Here is a 16,721-nt window from a genome sequence, read left to right as displayed (position 1 = left end):
GGCAGACGCTGGGGAAGGCGTATCTCCCAGAAGTCTCATCCCCTTGGTGGTCCCAAGGCCAGCCAGTCATAGGCATGGAGTCAGGAAGTGATGGTCTTGGCTGCAGCCAGCATAGGGCCCAGAGTGGAGGAAGTGGGCTGAGGCTGGTTTTGAGCTGACTGAGAACCAGAACAGAATGTGCCCTGCAAGGCTAGGGTCTGGGTCACCAATCTGAGGCAGGGGTCTGGGGCCAAGGCTGGAGGGGTAGCAGGGGGCCATGAGCTAGGCTAGGAGAGGGTATAGGGCTTTACAGCAGCTCTGGGTGGCAGCGCCTCTGCAGAAAGGGCTGAGCTCACCTCAGGTGACCCCAAACTCACAGCTGAAGATGAGCATCCTCTGCTCCCCCGCCCCTTTCTCCCTGCAGTTGCTCACTTTGCTCCGCCCCCTGTCTCCTCCTACTTCCTGGTTCCCAGCCTCTGCCCCTCATCCTTTCTCTCTCTCCCCGTTTCTCTTTTCTCTCCCTATTCCTCCCTGAGGCAGCTGAGTGAGGGCAGCGGTGGGGCTGGACTCTCACAATGAAGGAATAGCGATCTGGTGTCTCAAAGACAGGGCTGGTGCAGGGTAGGGGCTCCAGAAATTTCGCTGAACAAATAGAGGTCTTGCGTGAGCTCTGCGGGGGCTGGTAGGGAGAGGAGAGCTGCCTGAGCTGAGGGGTGGTGGAGAGGGCTCTTCCAGTGGGCCTGGTGTGTCTCCTTATTCTCACCACCCCAGCCCCAGGGGGGATTCTCCCCCTGTATCTCCCAACTCAGAGAAGCCTGGGTTCAACTCCTGTGAAACCCGATCTCCCTGGGTCTCATCTGTGAAATGGGCTGAAAGGTGGGAGAGTCACGAGGCATTTTATTCTCATTCTCAGGCTGGAAAATGAAGTATGAAAGTAACAGTATCTGTTAACATTTATTGAGTACCTACTGTATGCAGGGAGCAAACCGTTTACATGCATTGCCCTAGTCATTGTTGTAACATCTCCATGGGCCATGTTTAATTGTGTGCCCATTTTACAGATGGAGAAATCAGTCACACAGGCTGATGATAGATTTGCAGTCTAAACTGCTGGAGACTAGGGAAGATAGCGTGTGTTGAAGATGTGGGTTTAAGTGAGAGTTTGCTGGAAGAAGAAAGGCAAGGGGACTTGGGAAGTTGCCTGATGGAGGAGAAAGAGCACTGGGCCAGGAGCATTTGGGACAAGATGGGGAGTGGCCTTGAATGCCAGGCTTGGAATCCTCAGTGTTTCCCTGGTTATGATCCAGCCCTGGGCCCTGAAGTGGATCCTGGGGAATGGAGAGGGTGCGTGGAGAGAGCCTGGGAAGGGCCCCTTCCTCTCCATCCACGCTGGTCTTCCTCCTTCCTGTCCCCCAGCCTGACACATTCCCACCTCTTCCAAGCCTTTGCCCCCCAGCCCCCCAGGACACACACTGAACAAATAAAGAAGCAGGAAACCAAGGACCAGAGAGGTGAAATAGCCTCTTCTCTTGCCCCCAGTTCTGAGGCGTGGAGGAGCCTGGCAGCAGGAGGCCAGGCTCACTCAACAGCCAGGAAGGGGAAGTAGAGCTTTTTATAACTGGGGATAATTAATTGGTTGTTGTCTGTGACTCATTACTCTAATACTGCCAATTAAGGACTTGGTAGGACAGAAGACTGTTCTCAGGCCATCCCCACAGGGTCCCCTGAAGACTGTGTCTGCAAAAGGCAGTGTCAAAACCAGCTTCTCTATAGAGAGGGATATAGGTCAGATGCCTGGAGGAACTTCCCAGCCAGAGACATTGAAAGAGACAGACTACCATAGCCAATTCTTGCACTTTCATAGTACATTTACCTTTTGAAGGCTGCTATAATCTTAATTGATTTCCTCCAGGAAGAGCAAGGGAGTTATTCAGGCCAAGGGGCTGAGGGCACAGCCTGCACTGACCCCGATCACACCCCCAGGCCTGTGCCTTCTCATCTGTTCCACACCAAACAGTCTTGTCTGGGGTGCCCTGATTACTTATTCAATCAACAGACCTGTCCTGTCACCTGCTCTGGGGTCATAAGTATATCAGACATGGTTCTCCCCTCCCTTGAAGGGCCCCCAGGCTTGTGGGGGAACAGACAAGATCAGACACACCCGGACCACCCAGGTTGATCATTTTGGAGGCCTGGGGAAACCCTGGGGGCAGGGAAGGCTTGCCTGAGCTGGCCTCTGGGAGGATCGGCCCCATCTCCCCAGACAGGGGAAGTGTTCAGGGTAGGGGGAACTGTGTGCACAAGAGAGTGTCATGTGTTTAGGAACTGAAAGGATTTCAGTCCACCGGCTCAGGTGCAGGGACGGGGAAGGGTGCTGCTCAGTGGGCCTGAGCCTGAAGCTGTATTGAGGAGTCTAGGCTTCATCCTGGGCAGTGGGGGCCTGAGCCAGGCTCGGGCTGTGTGAGGAACACTGTGGTCAAATTGTGGGGGATGCTGAGGGCCCTCAGGTAGAGGTGGGAGGGCCAGTGAGGCCTCAGGTGTCTGTGTGGGGAGTGAGGAGGTATATACAGGGATGCAGGCCGGGGAGACATTCCAGAGACACCTAGAAGGTATCAACAGACTGGCTGTGGACTGAGGTGCAGATGAAGGACTATCTGACAGTGAATCCCATCCTCCCATGATGCCCAGCGTGGGTGGATGGAGGCCGGTCCTGGAGATGGGAACCCATGCTGTGCCCCAGGAGCGAGTGAGAGTACAGCGGTCTCAGTAGCGTCCAGGAATAGCACAGGAGGGGTGGGCAGAATGACAAATAAGCCTCCCTAACCCCAGTTGCCTGCCTCCTATGATGGGATATGATGAGAGCCCCCCATCACCCTACCCTGGCAGGAAGACACTCGCTGTAGGGAAATCCATCCCCAGCTCCTCTGCCCCTTCCCCTCCATGCTCGTCCACTCCAGCCACCCTGAGCTTCTCCGCATCCCCAGGATAACCTCACCCGCCACAGCACTGGGCCTTTGCTCCTGCCATTCCCTCTGCTTGGAATGCCCTGTCTTTCTCCTCTCTGCCCCTTAAGACTCATTGCAAATCCCCCTCCATGCCCCCAACTTCTGCCAAAAAATAGCCCTCCTCCTTCCTTTCTCTCCTCACTGCTCGCTCTCCCCACCTTCCTCGCTCCCCTGGGGTTCCACAGCACGTTGACCTGTGCTGGCCAGGTGGATTGTGATTTTTTGTTTCCCACTGGACTCTTTTTAGGACAGGGCCTGGGCCTGCACACTCCAGGGACCTGACTCAGAGGAGGTCCTCGGACAAGATTTACTGAATAAACGACTGGAAAGAGGATTGAGCATATGTGTTCACGAGTGAGAGAGGAAGCGGTTAGGGGATGTGACTGCCATCTTGCTGACCAGGTGGGGCGGCCGGACCCCTAATGAGCTGGCAGAGAATGTAGGCGTACATGTGCGGACGGGTGCGTGCTGCGTTCTTGGTGCTGCCTCCTGTGCTCCTGGTGGTGGTTGGCAGTGGAGGGTGCTGCCTCAGCCAGAGGGATCTCCCAGATCACCCTTGGAGCTGGGATTGGGCTCTGCCAGTGCACAAGAGGGAGGAAGAGATAAGTTCCCAGCTGGCCCCCACTTTTTGTCCTGTCAGCCATGTGGATTTGTGTCCAGGATATGGAGCTGGAAAGAATGGATCCCACTCAGGAAATCAGGGCAGGCTTCAGTGGTGAAGCAGCCTTTGAGATGGGCTCCAGGGTGTGGCTGGATTGAGCCAGATGCCACTATGCATTCCTGGCAAGGGAGCTGCAGCCTGAACTTGACCCTGCCTCCCAGTGACTGAGTGTGTGATCTCAGGTCAGGCCCAGACCCTCTCTGGGCCTGAGCTTGCTTGTGGGTTAAGTGGAGGTACGAATCTATGTCCTACAGATACAATTAGATCATGGATAGGAATCTGCCTCCTGTCTTGTACCAAGGAGACCATTGTTCCAACCCTGCAGAAAACGTGCCCTGCCTACAAACTTTCAAAGTGATGGCTTTCTCTCCTTCAGTGCTTTGAGGAAAAGAGACCCGGCAGGGGTGAGAGAGAGGCCCTCTGAGCTTTATTTTTCCCACTTCTAAAATTGCAGGATTCCTATAAGGATAAGAAACTAGGAGATGATATTATTACATCCATGAGAGAGAGAGAGGAGGGGCTGGTTTGTTGCAGCATGAGGAGGTGGGGATTTATCACTGCAATAAAGCCATGCTGTCTCTTGCCTTAAGAAACCCCCACACCCTGCCTAGCTCCTCTCGGAATAGCACCAAGGGCACCTGGCATGACCATGCCACACTCCAGGGGAAGTGGCTAAGTCTTGTTGATGACACTCTGTGAACACCTTGAGCAAGGGTGGGGCAGGAGATGGGGCATTACCAGGGGACTATGGCCACCCACCCTGTGACGTGGTCAGGGTCCTATGAAGGGATCTGGGATGGTTCTTCCTAAGGGCCCCTCAGCCCTTCTGCTCATGTCTCCCCAAGGGGCTGATGCCAGCCAAGGGATAGGCTGGGAGAGACAGGGTGCTCCAGGCAGGACTTAATTGCATTCTCCTGCCTAATGAACCACTCTGAGTGCACCCCAGCAGAAGCAAGGACAGAGGCCTGATTGCCCAGCTCTCTGTAGTCCAGAAAAATAAATCCAGCCTCTTAGGCTGTCAGGAGCCGGCTGGGGATGGGGATTCTAATCCCTTTCCTTGCTCGGCCCTAATGCTGCAATATCTCTTCAACCTCCCCAGGCCACCACCTCCCCCAAATATCCCGGATCAGGGCCAGGGTAATCCTGCCATAGCCTGCCCATCTCTCCCTTTTGGGAGCTCCCTGTACCCTTTCCAGCTGACATTTCCCAGGCTTTCCCATGCATCAGTTCCCCCATTTGGAACTTGGTGAAGGTGGAACAGGCTGACCATTGGAAGAGCTGAGGTGCCCAAGATTTAGCTTGCAGGTGGCAGATTCAGGAGTAGGCACTCCTCAATCTCTCCCTCTTGGTCTCTGTAGGACCATGTGCTGAGGGCGCAGCTGGGCTCTGGGACCTCAAAGAAGAGCTGGAACCACTGGGGAGAGGGCTTGGCTGAGCAGGATGGAGCTGTGCCAGGCAGAGCCCGCACAAGGGGGAAAGGGCTGCCATGGGCCAGGTTGGAAAACCTGGTAACAACCACAGGCATCTGAGAACTCACTGTGTGGTGAACGAATGTAGAAATTACTACCAGTATCACAAATGATGTAGGGACAGCTGAAGCATCCATTTGGTGAAAGTAAAATTAGATCCCTGCCTTTTACTTCACACCGAAATAAATTCCAGATGGATTAAGATGTATTTTTTTCTATTTTTAAAATTTTTTCCCATTTTGAAGGCACGCATTTGTTGAAAAAATTTAAACAACTTGGAAAGATGTAAAAGAAATTCTAGTCTTCATGCTTTAGAGATAAGGCTTTTAAACCTCTCTCCGCACACGTGACATCCATATGGATCTATATATAGATGGATGTCGATGGATGGGTGGATTGCAGATTGAAATGTAAACAATGAAGCCGAGAAATCGTGGGTGTAAAATATTACTTAAATATATGATATTGGGCCACCCTTCTTAAATCCAGTACCAAAGGCAAAATGTATAAAGGAAAAGAGGGATAGATTTGACTACATAAAAATTTAAATTTCTACACAGAAAGCATGGTAAATAAAATTAATTCAAATGATATATAAGAAAAAATATACAGCGTGTATGAAGGCTAATTCTCTTACATAGGGAAAGCTTTTATAAGCCTATAAAGAGCCAGTTCCCCAAAATAAAGCCTGCTTTGCTCTGTGCCGTCATACCCTCTGCTCCTTTTCTCTGTCTGGATTGAGGTTTCCCAACCTTGTTCTCTCAATAAGCCCTTTCCTTCCACTTTGCTGCAGGTGCCTCCTCCTCCAGGAAGGCTTCTAGCTCACCCCTCCTCCTATAACTGACAGTGTTAAGGATCCGGGCTGTGAGCTCCTAAGCAACCTGTGTTTGCCCTGCTCACCACACCAATTCCCAGGATTGGAGCTGTTTGCTGCCAGTCTTAGCTCAGGGTGGCCTGATTTATCTCTGAGTGTCTAAGGGCTCAACACTTGTATGTAGATGACTGGAAGAGAAGGGTGGTGAGGATGTAGAGGAGAGACACAGATTTAGTTTGGTACGGGGTGTGAGGTAGGGGTCTAATTATAGTTGTTACCAAATAAATATCCAGATGTCCCAACACCATAAGTTGAAGTCCCCATCATTTTTGCACTAATATACTAATGTCCTAATCTCTTGCCCACATTTCCAGGCCATTCTCCTTCTTTAGATCGCAGTTCCACCATTTCTTAGTTGGATCTTTAGGAGATGAGGCGAGATAATCTCTGACATCTTAGTTAACTCTGAAATCCCAGGGTCCCTGCTCTGGCGCAGCCTGTGACTCAAAGTGTGACCTTAGGCAAGGCCCTGTCCCTCTGAGCCTGTTTCCACCTTGGTCAGACAAGGATAATTTACATGTCCTGCTCCTTGTTGCCCCGAGACAGCTGGGGACACTGGAGGTACACAGACCTGGTTGTGAATTGTGGTTCCACTATTATGTGTGCCCTTTGTGACCTTGGGCAAGTCCCTTCCTTCCTCTGAGACTTGGTTTCCTCTGCTTTGCAGAACTGTGGGGATGATGAGATGGAGCAAGTAAAGGTCTCTTAGGAGTACCATCCCCACCCACCCCCAAAGCCATAGTGAGCTCACACAGGACTCTGTTCCCCACAGCCCGGGATGCAGCCTGTGAGTGAGATCAGGCAGCTACCATGCCAGGGTCTTCTTCCTCCATTGGTGCTGGTTCCCAGGGCCGCAGCTACAGAGCCAGGCCTGGCCTCTGCATCTGGCTGACCATGGCACCCACCCTGGGTTGGGGGAAGGCGATCAACCTGGCTGTCCTCAGCAGCTGGAGAGATGTGGTGTAGAGCAGGGAGGAAAGGCTTGATCACTGTCTTCACATAATTAAAGGGCTGTCATACGCGAAACGATAATTACAGGAACGATCCTGGATTTGGCGACTTACAGCTTACATCTGTAATCGTGCTGGGGCCTGGCAGTCCTCCTGTGAGGTGGTGGTGATGTCATTCTGTGAACAGAGGAGGAAGCTGAGGTCAGAGGTCCTGAGTGATTGGCCTACAGCCACGCAGCCAGTAGGGAGAAGGGCCTGGGTGAAAATCCAGCTCTTTTGTGTATTCACTCTGTGGTCATTTGACCCCAATATTTCTTACCCCTTGGCTGGCCTTGTTCTGTGTGGTATCAGAGAACCAGCTGCAGGAGAGAAGTGGAGGAGGCAGATTTCAGCTCTACCTCCCAGGAGGGGCGTCGGGGGAGGGCAGTAACTCCCCTGCCCGGAAGGTTAGCCTCACCAGACACCATGCACGGGAGGTTTTAGTGGTCTGGGCAGCATGCCGATACTGTCCCCATTTTACAGAGCGGGAAGCTGGGGCGCAGAGAAGGTAAATGTCTTCCCTAAGGTCACTCAGCTGTGGCCGGTCTGGGATTCAAACCCAATATTGCTAGACTCCCTTAACCCAGCCTCCCGTTGTCAGGCTCCATGTCTTGGAAGGAAGAATTTTGAGTCCCCAGAAGGACTAGGCAGCATCTGGAAGGAGAGGCCCCTTCCCCGGAGCCAGTGGAGTAGAACAGGGTGAGCTCCTGTCCTGGAAGCTGCAGACACGCTCTCTGCCTCAGGGCAAGGGGACAGGCAGGGGAGCTCTGCGATTCTGAAAGTCTGTAACATTCAGAGTGATGTGTGCAGACTTCAGACCCCATGTTCTGTTAAGGGACCCAGGGGAGGTGCTCCATAACCTTCAGGATCCCTAGTAGTGGGAGGGGCAGCTGTGTGCATTTTGGCCTGGGGCTGCAGTCTACAGTGGCAGGGGCCTGTAGCCAGTGGCAAAAGGCAGCAGCAGAGCCGTCCCACCCCAGCGGCCATGCCCGTGCTTCCTGTGTGGGGCCGGGGTTGCAGCTGCAGTCGTGCTCTGTGACTGTATGAGCCCCCGCTGCTCATGAGATCTTTCTCTGTGTTCTTCTCTGAACACAGAGGGCTCTGCGGTGGGAGGGACAGGACAGAGACAAGGAAGGGTGAAGAGAAGACATGACCATCCTCAGGAGACAGTGAGGAGAAGGACTGGCCTTCAGGAAAATTGACCCACAATTGCCCAGATTGCTACGGAGGGGCTCCTGTTTCTGGAGGGTTAGGGTAAGAATGGAAGGAGACGCAGCGGCCTCTGGGTTGGAGCCTCCAGGATTCTCCATCACAGCAGCCCCGACCTCAGCCTCCATCCCCTGGGGCAGGAATCAGCATCCTACCCCATCCACAGCCAGGGGCCACTCCTGCCCCAGCTGCTCGCCCTGTCTGGTCCCTCCTTAGGCAGTCTCCAGCACACTCCTCCTGGTGCCTACCCCAGGAGCCAGTTGCTCCCTCAGCCCCAGCCCACTCAGCTTTTCTCCTGCTCTCTGAGGGTAAGTCTGGGGCTTGCGCGATGGCCCTGCCCACTGCTGGCCCTGAGCACCCCTCTGTCGCCCTGTCTCACATCCATACCTCCTTCTATCCCTCACGCCATAGGTGACCACCACCTTGTGCCTGGCGTGATGCTGGGCCCAGGAGATAGAGACAGCTCAGGCCATCCCTGTCCTGAGGGATCCCGCAGCCCAGTGAGCCACCCTCATTACGCGCCTACTATGTGCCACTTGAAGCCCTTCAGCTCGTTTAACAGCCTCCCTCTGAGGGAAGGGCTGTTATTCCCATTTACAGCGAGGAGACCGAGGCTCAGAGGGGCCAAGTGACGTGCTGAGTGGCAGAGCCAGCTCTTTAGAGCCCGTGCTGTTTCTATCTCCACAATTTACAATTTGATTGAGGGTCACGGTGGTGGGTGCCAAGAATCTGTGCAGGATGGTCAGGGAGGGGAGACCTTTTGAGGCCTGGAGGGATGGAAAGGCTTCCTGAAGGAGCATCAGGTCTGGCCTAGGGGTCAGAGAGATGGAGGAGAGAAATCCAGGGAACTAGGCTGGGCCTGGGTTCGCCATACTGGGTCCCAGAGGGCAAGGTGGGTTTTGAGGGGAGCTGTTCAGGCTGCCTCCCAAGGGGGCCTGCAGAGTCTAGTTAGTATGCCTGGGTTCAAATCTTATCGCCACACCTCCCCTACCTGCTGACCCCTCTGACTCCTCTCCACTCATCTGTGTTGAGCCTTTATGCAAATTAACAAAAAGCACCCCTTTTCTAGGACACAACCGCCTGCCATGTGCCAGCAAATCGTCATAATATGCACATTGATGGTCACCATGATGTGAGTGGCACTTCTTAGGGGGCAGTGCATAACTTGCTCAGCCATATGTGGTGACCCTTCTCTGAGCCTCTGTGCAATGGGGGTAGATACCCCTAAATAAACAACCCCTAGTGTTATGCAGACTGTGAGAGATGAAGGAGGGCTGTGGCCGGGGCATTGAGGCAGCGATCACTGCTCCGCGTCTCTGGAAGCAGGGCCAGATTGGCTTGCTAATGGGGGGAGCGGGCAGGCCTCTCTCTGCTGTAATGTGCCCTGACAAGGACCATTAGTGCCATTGGGGCCTCTTTATCAGTGGAGCTGCTCCCCAGGCCACTTCCTCCGACTACTTCCTCACCTTCCCCTTCCCTTCCTTCCAGCCCCTGCCATTCAGTGTTTTCCTCTGATTGTTCTTAGAGTGACCCCCGCTGCCTGCCTCCCTCTGTGCTGGGGCCTCTTCATCCCCATCTACAGGCTCCCTGTGGCCTCTGGCTTCAGCTCCCAGGGCTTTAATCCCTAGGTTGCCCCAACCCCAGCTCATGCGCTAGTTCTGATCATGGGGTTCCTGGCTCCTTGTTGCTTAGCCCCTGCCTGCATTCCTTCCATGCCTGTATGCCTCACCCCCAGCCACTGCCAGCTCTAGTCTTGGCTGGTTCCCAGGAGTGGGAGGTGCAGCCCCTCATTCCTGCCCTGCCTTGCTCCACTGTAAGGATCTGGACACTTGAGGACAATGGCCTTTGGGGCATAGGACCCTGGCTGCCATGGGCCCTCCCGGCCCCTGTGGTCTTCCTGGCCCCCTGTCAGCCTTGCCCCTGGGCCCTGCATCACCCCGGTCACAGGACATCTTCCCGGCGCCTACGGCAGGTTCTCTACCTTCCCACCTCCAGGCTACTTGCCTGGGACCAGACCCATCCTAGGCCGAGGCTCACCCCTCGCCTAGGTCCCTCTCAGAACCTTCTCTGCTGGTCAGAGGCACATAGGCCTTGCCCCTGAGGAAGCAAAGTGGTCTCTGTGGACAGACAGCCATCTAACACTGCCAGCGTGGGCTCTATAGAAGACTAGGTACTTTTTTTGTGGGAATTGGGTGTTAAGCCTCAAGGAGATCTCTCCTGGGTGGGTGTACTCATGCCAGGGTAGGAGAAAGGGTGTTTCCTCACCTATCATTTCATTATCAAATCGTTCTCAAGTTCCTGTGCCATCTGGAACATGAAGACTGCCCAGATCTCAAGGCATTTATGTATAGCAGGGAGACCGACATGTATAGAGACAGTTCTAGAACTGTGGGGTCTGAGCCATAGGTGAGATGGCTGCATGGGTTACGGAGCTCTGAGGAGATGGGATTCACCCTGTGAGACAGGGGAGTCTTCAGGGAGGAGACACTCTGGAAGGAGTAGGAGTTTGCCTCATGGAGCAGAGAAAGGTTGCTTTCTAGATGGAGGCTCCAGCTGTGTGAAGGCTTGGGGTCTGAAGAGCCTGTTTGGGGAACCGTATGTAATTCTGTGCATGGGGCATAAAGCACAGAGCTGGCCTGGGCCAGACAGAGTGGGCCCTGACATCTACTGGGAAGCTCTGGCCGGTGGGACTCTCAAGCTGGGGCATGACGTGACCAGATGGGTGTCAGTCTAAAGACATGGTTCACCCTTTGGGAGACTCAGGTGTTTAAGCTGGCCTGGGACTCATCAGCTGCACTCTGCAGGAAATGAAGGCTGTTATGAGCAAATAAGAATTTGAGCTGGCAAGAGGGATTCTGAGAAGGACTAGTCCTGGGGTGCTGGCTGGAGGGTGGTGGAGAGACGGTCATGTGCAGACCCAGACTGCCTCCATGGGAGGCAGGACTGAGTCTAGGGACTCAGCCATTCTCTGGGTGGTGGCTCCTAGGGTTCGATTGCTCTAGAAGGGCACATGTCCTGCCCTGCTCCTAGCCAGGGTTTCCCTATTCCTGACCAAGGCTGGGCTTTGCTGTGCCTGGAACTGGAGCTTGTGCCATTCTGTGTCCAGCTGGGGCAGCTACAAGTGGCCTACTCTCTGAGAAGCCACCACCTCCCCAAGCCTAAACCTGCTAGAAATACTGGGCCTCAGGGTATCGTCACCTTTGCATCTCTGTTTATGTACAAAGTGAGGCTAAGCAAGGCAGTCTGGCTCTGCACATGACAAGGAGTGGTGGCAGCTGCTCACCCAAGCATGAGTCGCCCAACTGGAGTGACCCACCTGGGCAGGAGGGTCACCCAGGCACCAGCCCTCTTGCCCAGGGTGAGGCACGGAGCAGGCCCTTAGTGGGTACGGAGTTGTGGACCATTAGGGTGTGAAGGCCTTTCCTACATTCTGGAGAGGCAGAGGATGTCACAGATACACTGGTAGTGTGCTGAGTGCTCGCCAAGCCACCTGACTTGTATTATCCATTTAATTCTCCATCAACCCCATGGCATAAGTACTAGTATTGCCCTCATTTCACAGAGGTGAAAACTGAGTCACAGAAAGAATGAGTACTTTGCCCAGAGTTACACAGCTTGTAAGTGGTGACAGGGATCTGAGGTTCCCGGGCAGACTGATGGTATCTTTGCATGGTGTGGGATAGAGGGATTCTGGACAGTGAGAGGACTTTCTCCTTCCTGCCCAATCCTGCATGTGGTCATAAAGTACTAGTGGAGTGGAAGTCGGCTCAGTCTCCGTCCTTGCACTTGTCTGGGGGACACAGTGAGCAGGTCATGGTGTGCAGAGTGTGAGTTTAAACGGAGGGATGCCAATGCTGCGGGAGCACCGCGGCGGGCACGAGGGTGGCAGTGTGGATCCAGGGAGGCTTCACAGAGGCAGTGATATTTGAGCTGACTTGAAAGGTGAGTGGGAATGTTCAGGGAACAAGCCCAGAGGCAGTGGCCCTTCCGGGTTGCGGGAACTGGTTGTATAGGTCGAAGCTGGAGAGGTCAGGGGGCCACACTCCTGCTTGGCTATCAGTAAGGAGCCATGAAGAGGTTAAACTGGGATGGTTTGGAAACATAGCAGGGAGCCCAGATGTAGGGCTGCCTCCGTGACTTCACACCCTCAAGGGAAATGTAGTCTTGGTTCTTCCTCACGCTGACCTACCCTCAAGGGCTGTTGACTTGTTCTGATGATCTCAGCAGTTTCCCGGGATGCAGGATATTCCAAGCTTTTTGTGCTTCCAAGATAAGGGGACGGATGAAAGCAGGGAGAAACTGGAGGGCCAGGAGGAAGTGCCTGCAGACGCCTGAGCTGGCCCCTCAGGAAACAGCAGTGGTGGTGTCAGTGTCCCCCGCCACCCCACTTCCACCTGGCTGGAGACAGTAGTATCTGGCCCAGTGGAGGCAGCAGAACATGGCACTTCTGTACTTCTTCCTTAATCCTCTGCTAACTTGCTGTGTGACCTGGGCAAGTCACTTGGCCTCTCTGGGCCTCAGTGTTTTTCTCGGTAGCACAGGATAAAGGTGGAGAAGAACAGTGCCTGCTTTGTAGGCATGTGTGTGAGGGATGTGTCTTCACAGACTGCCAATCACTGTGCCAGCGCCAAGGGAGCCGTCCCCAGAATAGGGAGAGCAGTACACGAAGGAAAGGCTGCAGGCCACAGTGAAAAGAGCACAGCCCCGGGGGGGCAGCCCTGACTGCCCCTGGCTCTCCACCGTTCTGTGACTTTGGGCTTGGTGATGGTGGACAGGTCACTTCCCCTCTCTGAACCTCAGTTTCTCCCAGGGTAAAGAGGGCAGGAATTCCTGCCTGGCAGGTTTGGCTACAAAGTGGGAGGGAGGGGGACACATTCTGGTGGGAGGCAGCCTAAGGGGCTGGCCCCTGACCCACTTAATCCCCTCCTCCTCTGCTCTTCCAGTGGGAGCGCCTCTGGTTCCTGCTCCTCACCTTCACCTTCGGCCTCACGCTCACCTGGCTTTACTTCTGGTGGGAAGTCCACAATGACTATGATGAATTCAACTGGTGAGTAGGGGCAGTGGGTGGGGGAGGAAGGAGCCCGGAGCTGGGTATCCAGTAGCTGGGACCTGGGGGCTGGAGTTAGAGCCTGTCTCCCAGGTTGGCCCTCTGAGCTCTGCCACCAGCTCTCTGTGTGGCCCTGGGCAGGGCCTACTCCCTGGGAGCCTCTGTCCTGCTCACCTCTAGGGCTTTGGTGAGGAGGCTGGTGTGGGACTATAGTGGGAAGTGCCAGAGGTATGGGTGAGGATTGTATCGCAGACTGGCAAGAAAGAGGAGGAGGAAACAAAGAGAGATCCATGCCCTGAGGGGAGTCCTACTGTGAACTTAGGGAAGGCTTCCTGGAGGAAGAGGCATGGGAACTGGGCCTTAAAGAATGGCTGGGATTGAAACCTGGGGAACTTTAGCTGCTGGTCTTGGAGACCCCTTGGTGCTTGCATTGATGATTCAGCCTGCATTCCTGGCCTCCTAAAGAGGTGGAGGGGAGCCTCAAAGAACAAAGGCTTACAGGAGCCGAAGCCCACTGGGGAGACACAGAGCATTCCTTCCCAGTGCTGTGACCATGGAAAATAGGAACATAAGGCCGGGCCAGGGCTCAACCGGGGCCAGGGCCTCTGGTCACCCCCTTTGTAGACAAGAAATCTACAGCTCAGAGAGACCAAGGTCTCTGCAGAGGAGATAGCCCTGGATCCTAGGCCTCCTAACTCCCTTAGGTAGGCCCTGGGCAGGGCTGGCAGATGAGTTTGGGGACAGCTCAAGGTCCTTTGTGGGTACCTCAGATCCAAAGGCAGGGCTGTCTGAGCCACTTACCTGGGTACAGGAGGGGCACCTGTTTTCCTCTTCACCATATTCCATCGCCTGCCTTTGGTAAGCAGTGGAGAGGTCATGGGGGTCACGGGAGGAGGGCAAGGACCCCGGATTCTATTGACAGATAAGGAAACAGGCGCAGGTCACACAGCCAGTTGGGGACAGCTGGGGCTTGGAAGCCTGGCTCCTCACTCCCCGTCCATTGCTGTTCCTTCCTTTTGATCAGATGTTCAGGTCAGCGTGGCCGTGAGCAAGTCTCTGGTACTCTCTAAGCCTCTCCTTCTGTAAAATGGGGTAACTCTGACCTCATCAGGTCTTTCTGAGGATGAACTGAGATGATGGACACAACAGGGCTCAAAGCTCTACCTAAACATGAGGGCTGCTTCCTGGGAGACCACATCTCTAGCCGGAAGGTAGCGTGATGTTAGCATTTGGGATTTTCAGGACCGTGGGCTTCTGACAGGCTGTGGTGTTAGGATTCTGTGATGATCCTGGGACTCCGCTCATGGAGCTGGGTGTCCACTTTTCCCCGCATGGCACCAGGCTGTGCCTCTCTTATTAATGAGCACAATCAAGAATATGCTGTGGTCCCACCCCTGCCCTGCGGCAGCCAAGCAAGATGAGCCGGAGCCCCGGCAGAGTCCCAGAGGTGGCCTCTAGCCTTTATTAAATGCCATAAATCAGTTATTCATCTTTGCAGATGTCCAAAGCACGGGCACTGTCATGAGTAAATGGGAACGTTCCCTACTGGCCCTCAACTGCAGACCCAGACAGTTCCTCCGAACTGGAGTCTGCTGCCTAGAGGATCATCAAGTCTACCCCCATCATGTACAGATGGGGAAATGGAGGCCCAGAGAGGGTGAAGACTCATTCATGGTCACACAACCAGTTAGAGCCAAAAACATGAATTAAGGACAGACTGAAGAGACCAAGGCTTAGAGAGGTTAAATAGCCTTTCCAGCGTCGCACAGCAAGAAGCAGACGGATCTGGGACAGGGACTTCAGCCTGCCTGACTGTATCATGTCCATGGAGCCACCCACTCTACCCAGAGAGTGAGCTCCCTGTCACTGGGAGTTCCAAGCAGAGGATGGGTTCCCGCCCTGTCGAGGAGGTGGCAAGGGGAGGCCTGCCTGGCACTTAGGGATGCCTGGAGACCTGCAGCTCCTTCAGCCTGTCACCTCAGTTTTTTGGAGTCAGTGCTGGGGTTCAGGATGCCCCGGCCCAGTCCTGATGGTCTCAAGAGTCTCTGGGGACCGGGCACAATGACTCATGCCTGTAATCTCAGCACGTTGGGAGGCCAAGGCAGGCAGATCACGTGAGTCCAGGTGTTCAAGACCAGCCTGGACAACATGAAAAAACCCCATCTCTACAAAAACTACAAAAAATTAGGCAGGTGTGGTGGCATATATATGCCTGTGGTCCCAGCTACTCGGGAGGCTGAGGTGGGAAGATTGCTTGAGCCTGGGAGGTGGAGGTTGCAGTGCAGTGAGCCAAGATCACATTTTACCCCATTCTGTAAAATGGGGTAACTCTGACCTCATCAGGTCTTTCTGAGGATGCAATGAGATGATGAACATGAGAGGGCTCAAAGCTCTACCTAAACATGAGGGCTGCTTCCTGGGAGACCACATCTCTAGCTGGGAGACCACTGCACTCCAGGCTGGGCAACAGAGTGAGACTCTGTCTCAAAAAAAAAAAAAAGAATCTCTGGGAATAATTCAATTCATACAGTAAGAGGATGTGAGTGACAGCCGGGGATCAGCACTGGATGAGGAGGGCCAGGGAGGGCTGTCTCGGCTGTTGCTGTCCTCAAGGACTCCCTGCTAAAAGTGGTTACACTTGAGAGACAAATGGGACCAGAACATCTTTCAGGAATAGTTATCAGGAGCAAGTCTTGCCCCTCTTCAGGCCTCAGTTTCCTAACTGTATGGTAAGGTGAGTGCATTCAGTGATCTGCCAGGCAGTAGATTTTCCCCTGGACTCTGAGGATGAGGGCCAGGGAGGGCAGATGCCCCAGTGGGTCCTCCTGGTGTCCCTTCCCAGCTGTCTGGCAAGGTCCCAGATGACAGCAGGCTGAAGCTGCCTGGCGCTCAGATTTTCTAATGACCTTGAACAAGTTGCTGCCTCTTTTGGGCCTCAGTTTCCCCCTTTTACAAGGAGGATGTGAGTAGTTCATTCTTTTTTTTTTTTTTTTTTTGAGACAGAGTCTCTTTCTGTCACCCAGGCTGGAGTGCAGTGGCACGATCTCAGCTCACTGCAAGCTCCGCCTCCCGGGTTCACGCCATTCTCCTGCCTCAGCCTCCCAAGTAGCTGGGACTACAGGTGCCTGCCACCGCGCCGGGCTAATTTTTTGTATTTTTAGTAGAGACGGGGTTTCACCGTGGTCTCGATCTCCTGAACTCGTGATCTGCCCGCCTCGGCCTCCCAAAGTGCTGGGATTACAGGCGTGAGCCACCACGCCCGGCTGGATGTGGGTAGTTCATTCTTTCTGGAGAGCATCTAAGCAGTATCTGTCATGCCCCTTAAAAATTTCAATCCCACCAGCCACAGTGGTATATGCCTATAGTCCCAGGTACTGGGGAGGCTGAGATGGGAGGATTGCTTGAGCCCAGGAATTCAAGTTCACCCTGGGCAACATAGCAAGACCCTGTCTCAAAAAAAAAAAAAAAAGTTCATTCTCTTTGACCCT

The 16,721-nt window shown here is 54.1% G+C and overlaps 1 protein-coding gene across 5 annotated transcripts in view; it reads left to right on the top strand.

The window, feature by feature from the left end:
- The window catches only part of GDPD5 (glycerophosphodiester phosphodiesterase domain containing 5), a 92,148-nt gene that overhangs the window by 50,076 nt on the left and 25,351 nt on the right, over positions 1–16,721 (top strand). For all 5 annotated transcript variants that reach the window (XR_010127598.1, XM_054440223.2, XM_063671222.1 and 2 more), the window contains exon 4: positions 13,130–13,233. Coding sequence is in view for 4 of the 5 variants with exons in the window: in XM_054440223.2 (XP_054296198.2) it covers positions 13,130–13,233 (104 nt within the window). In the remaining variant the exon portion in view is untranslated. The remainder of the gene's footprint in view (positions 1–13,129; positions 13,234–16,721) is intronic.

This window comes from Pongo pygmaeus, chromosome 9 (genome assembly GCF_028885625.2).
Source record: "Pongo pygmaeus isolate AG05252 chromosome 9, NHGRI_mPonPyg2-v2.0_pri, whole genome shotgun sequence".
Classification (NCBI taxonomy): Eukaryota; Metazoa; Chordata; class Mammalia; order Primates; family Hominidae; genus Pongo; species Pongo pygmaeus.
This window is presented reverse-complemented; position numbering and strand designations above follow the sequence as displayed.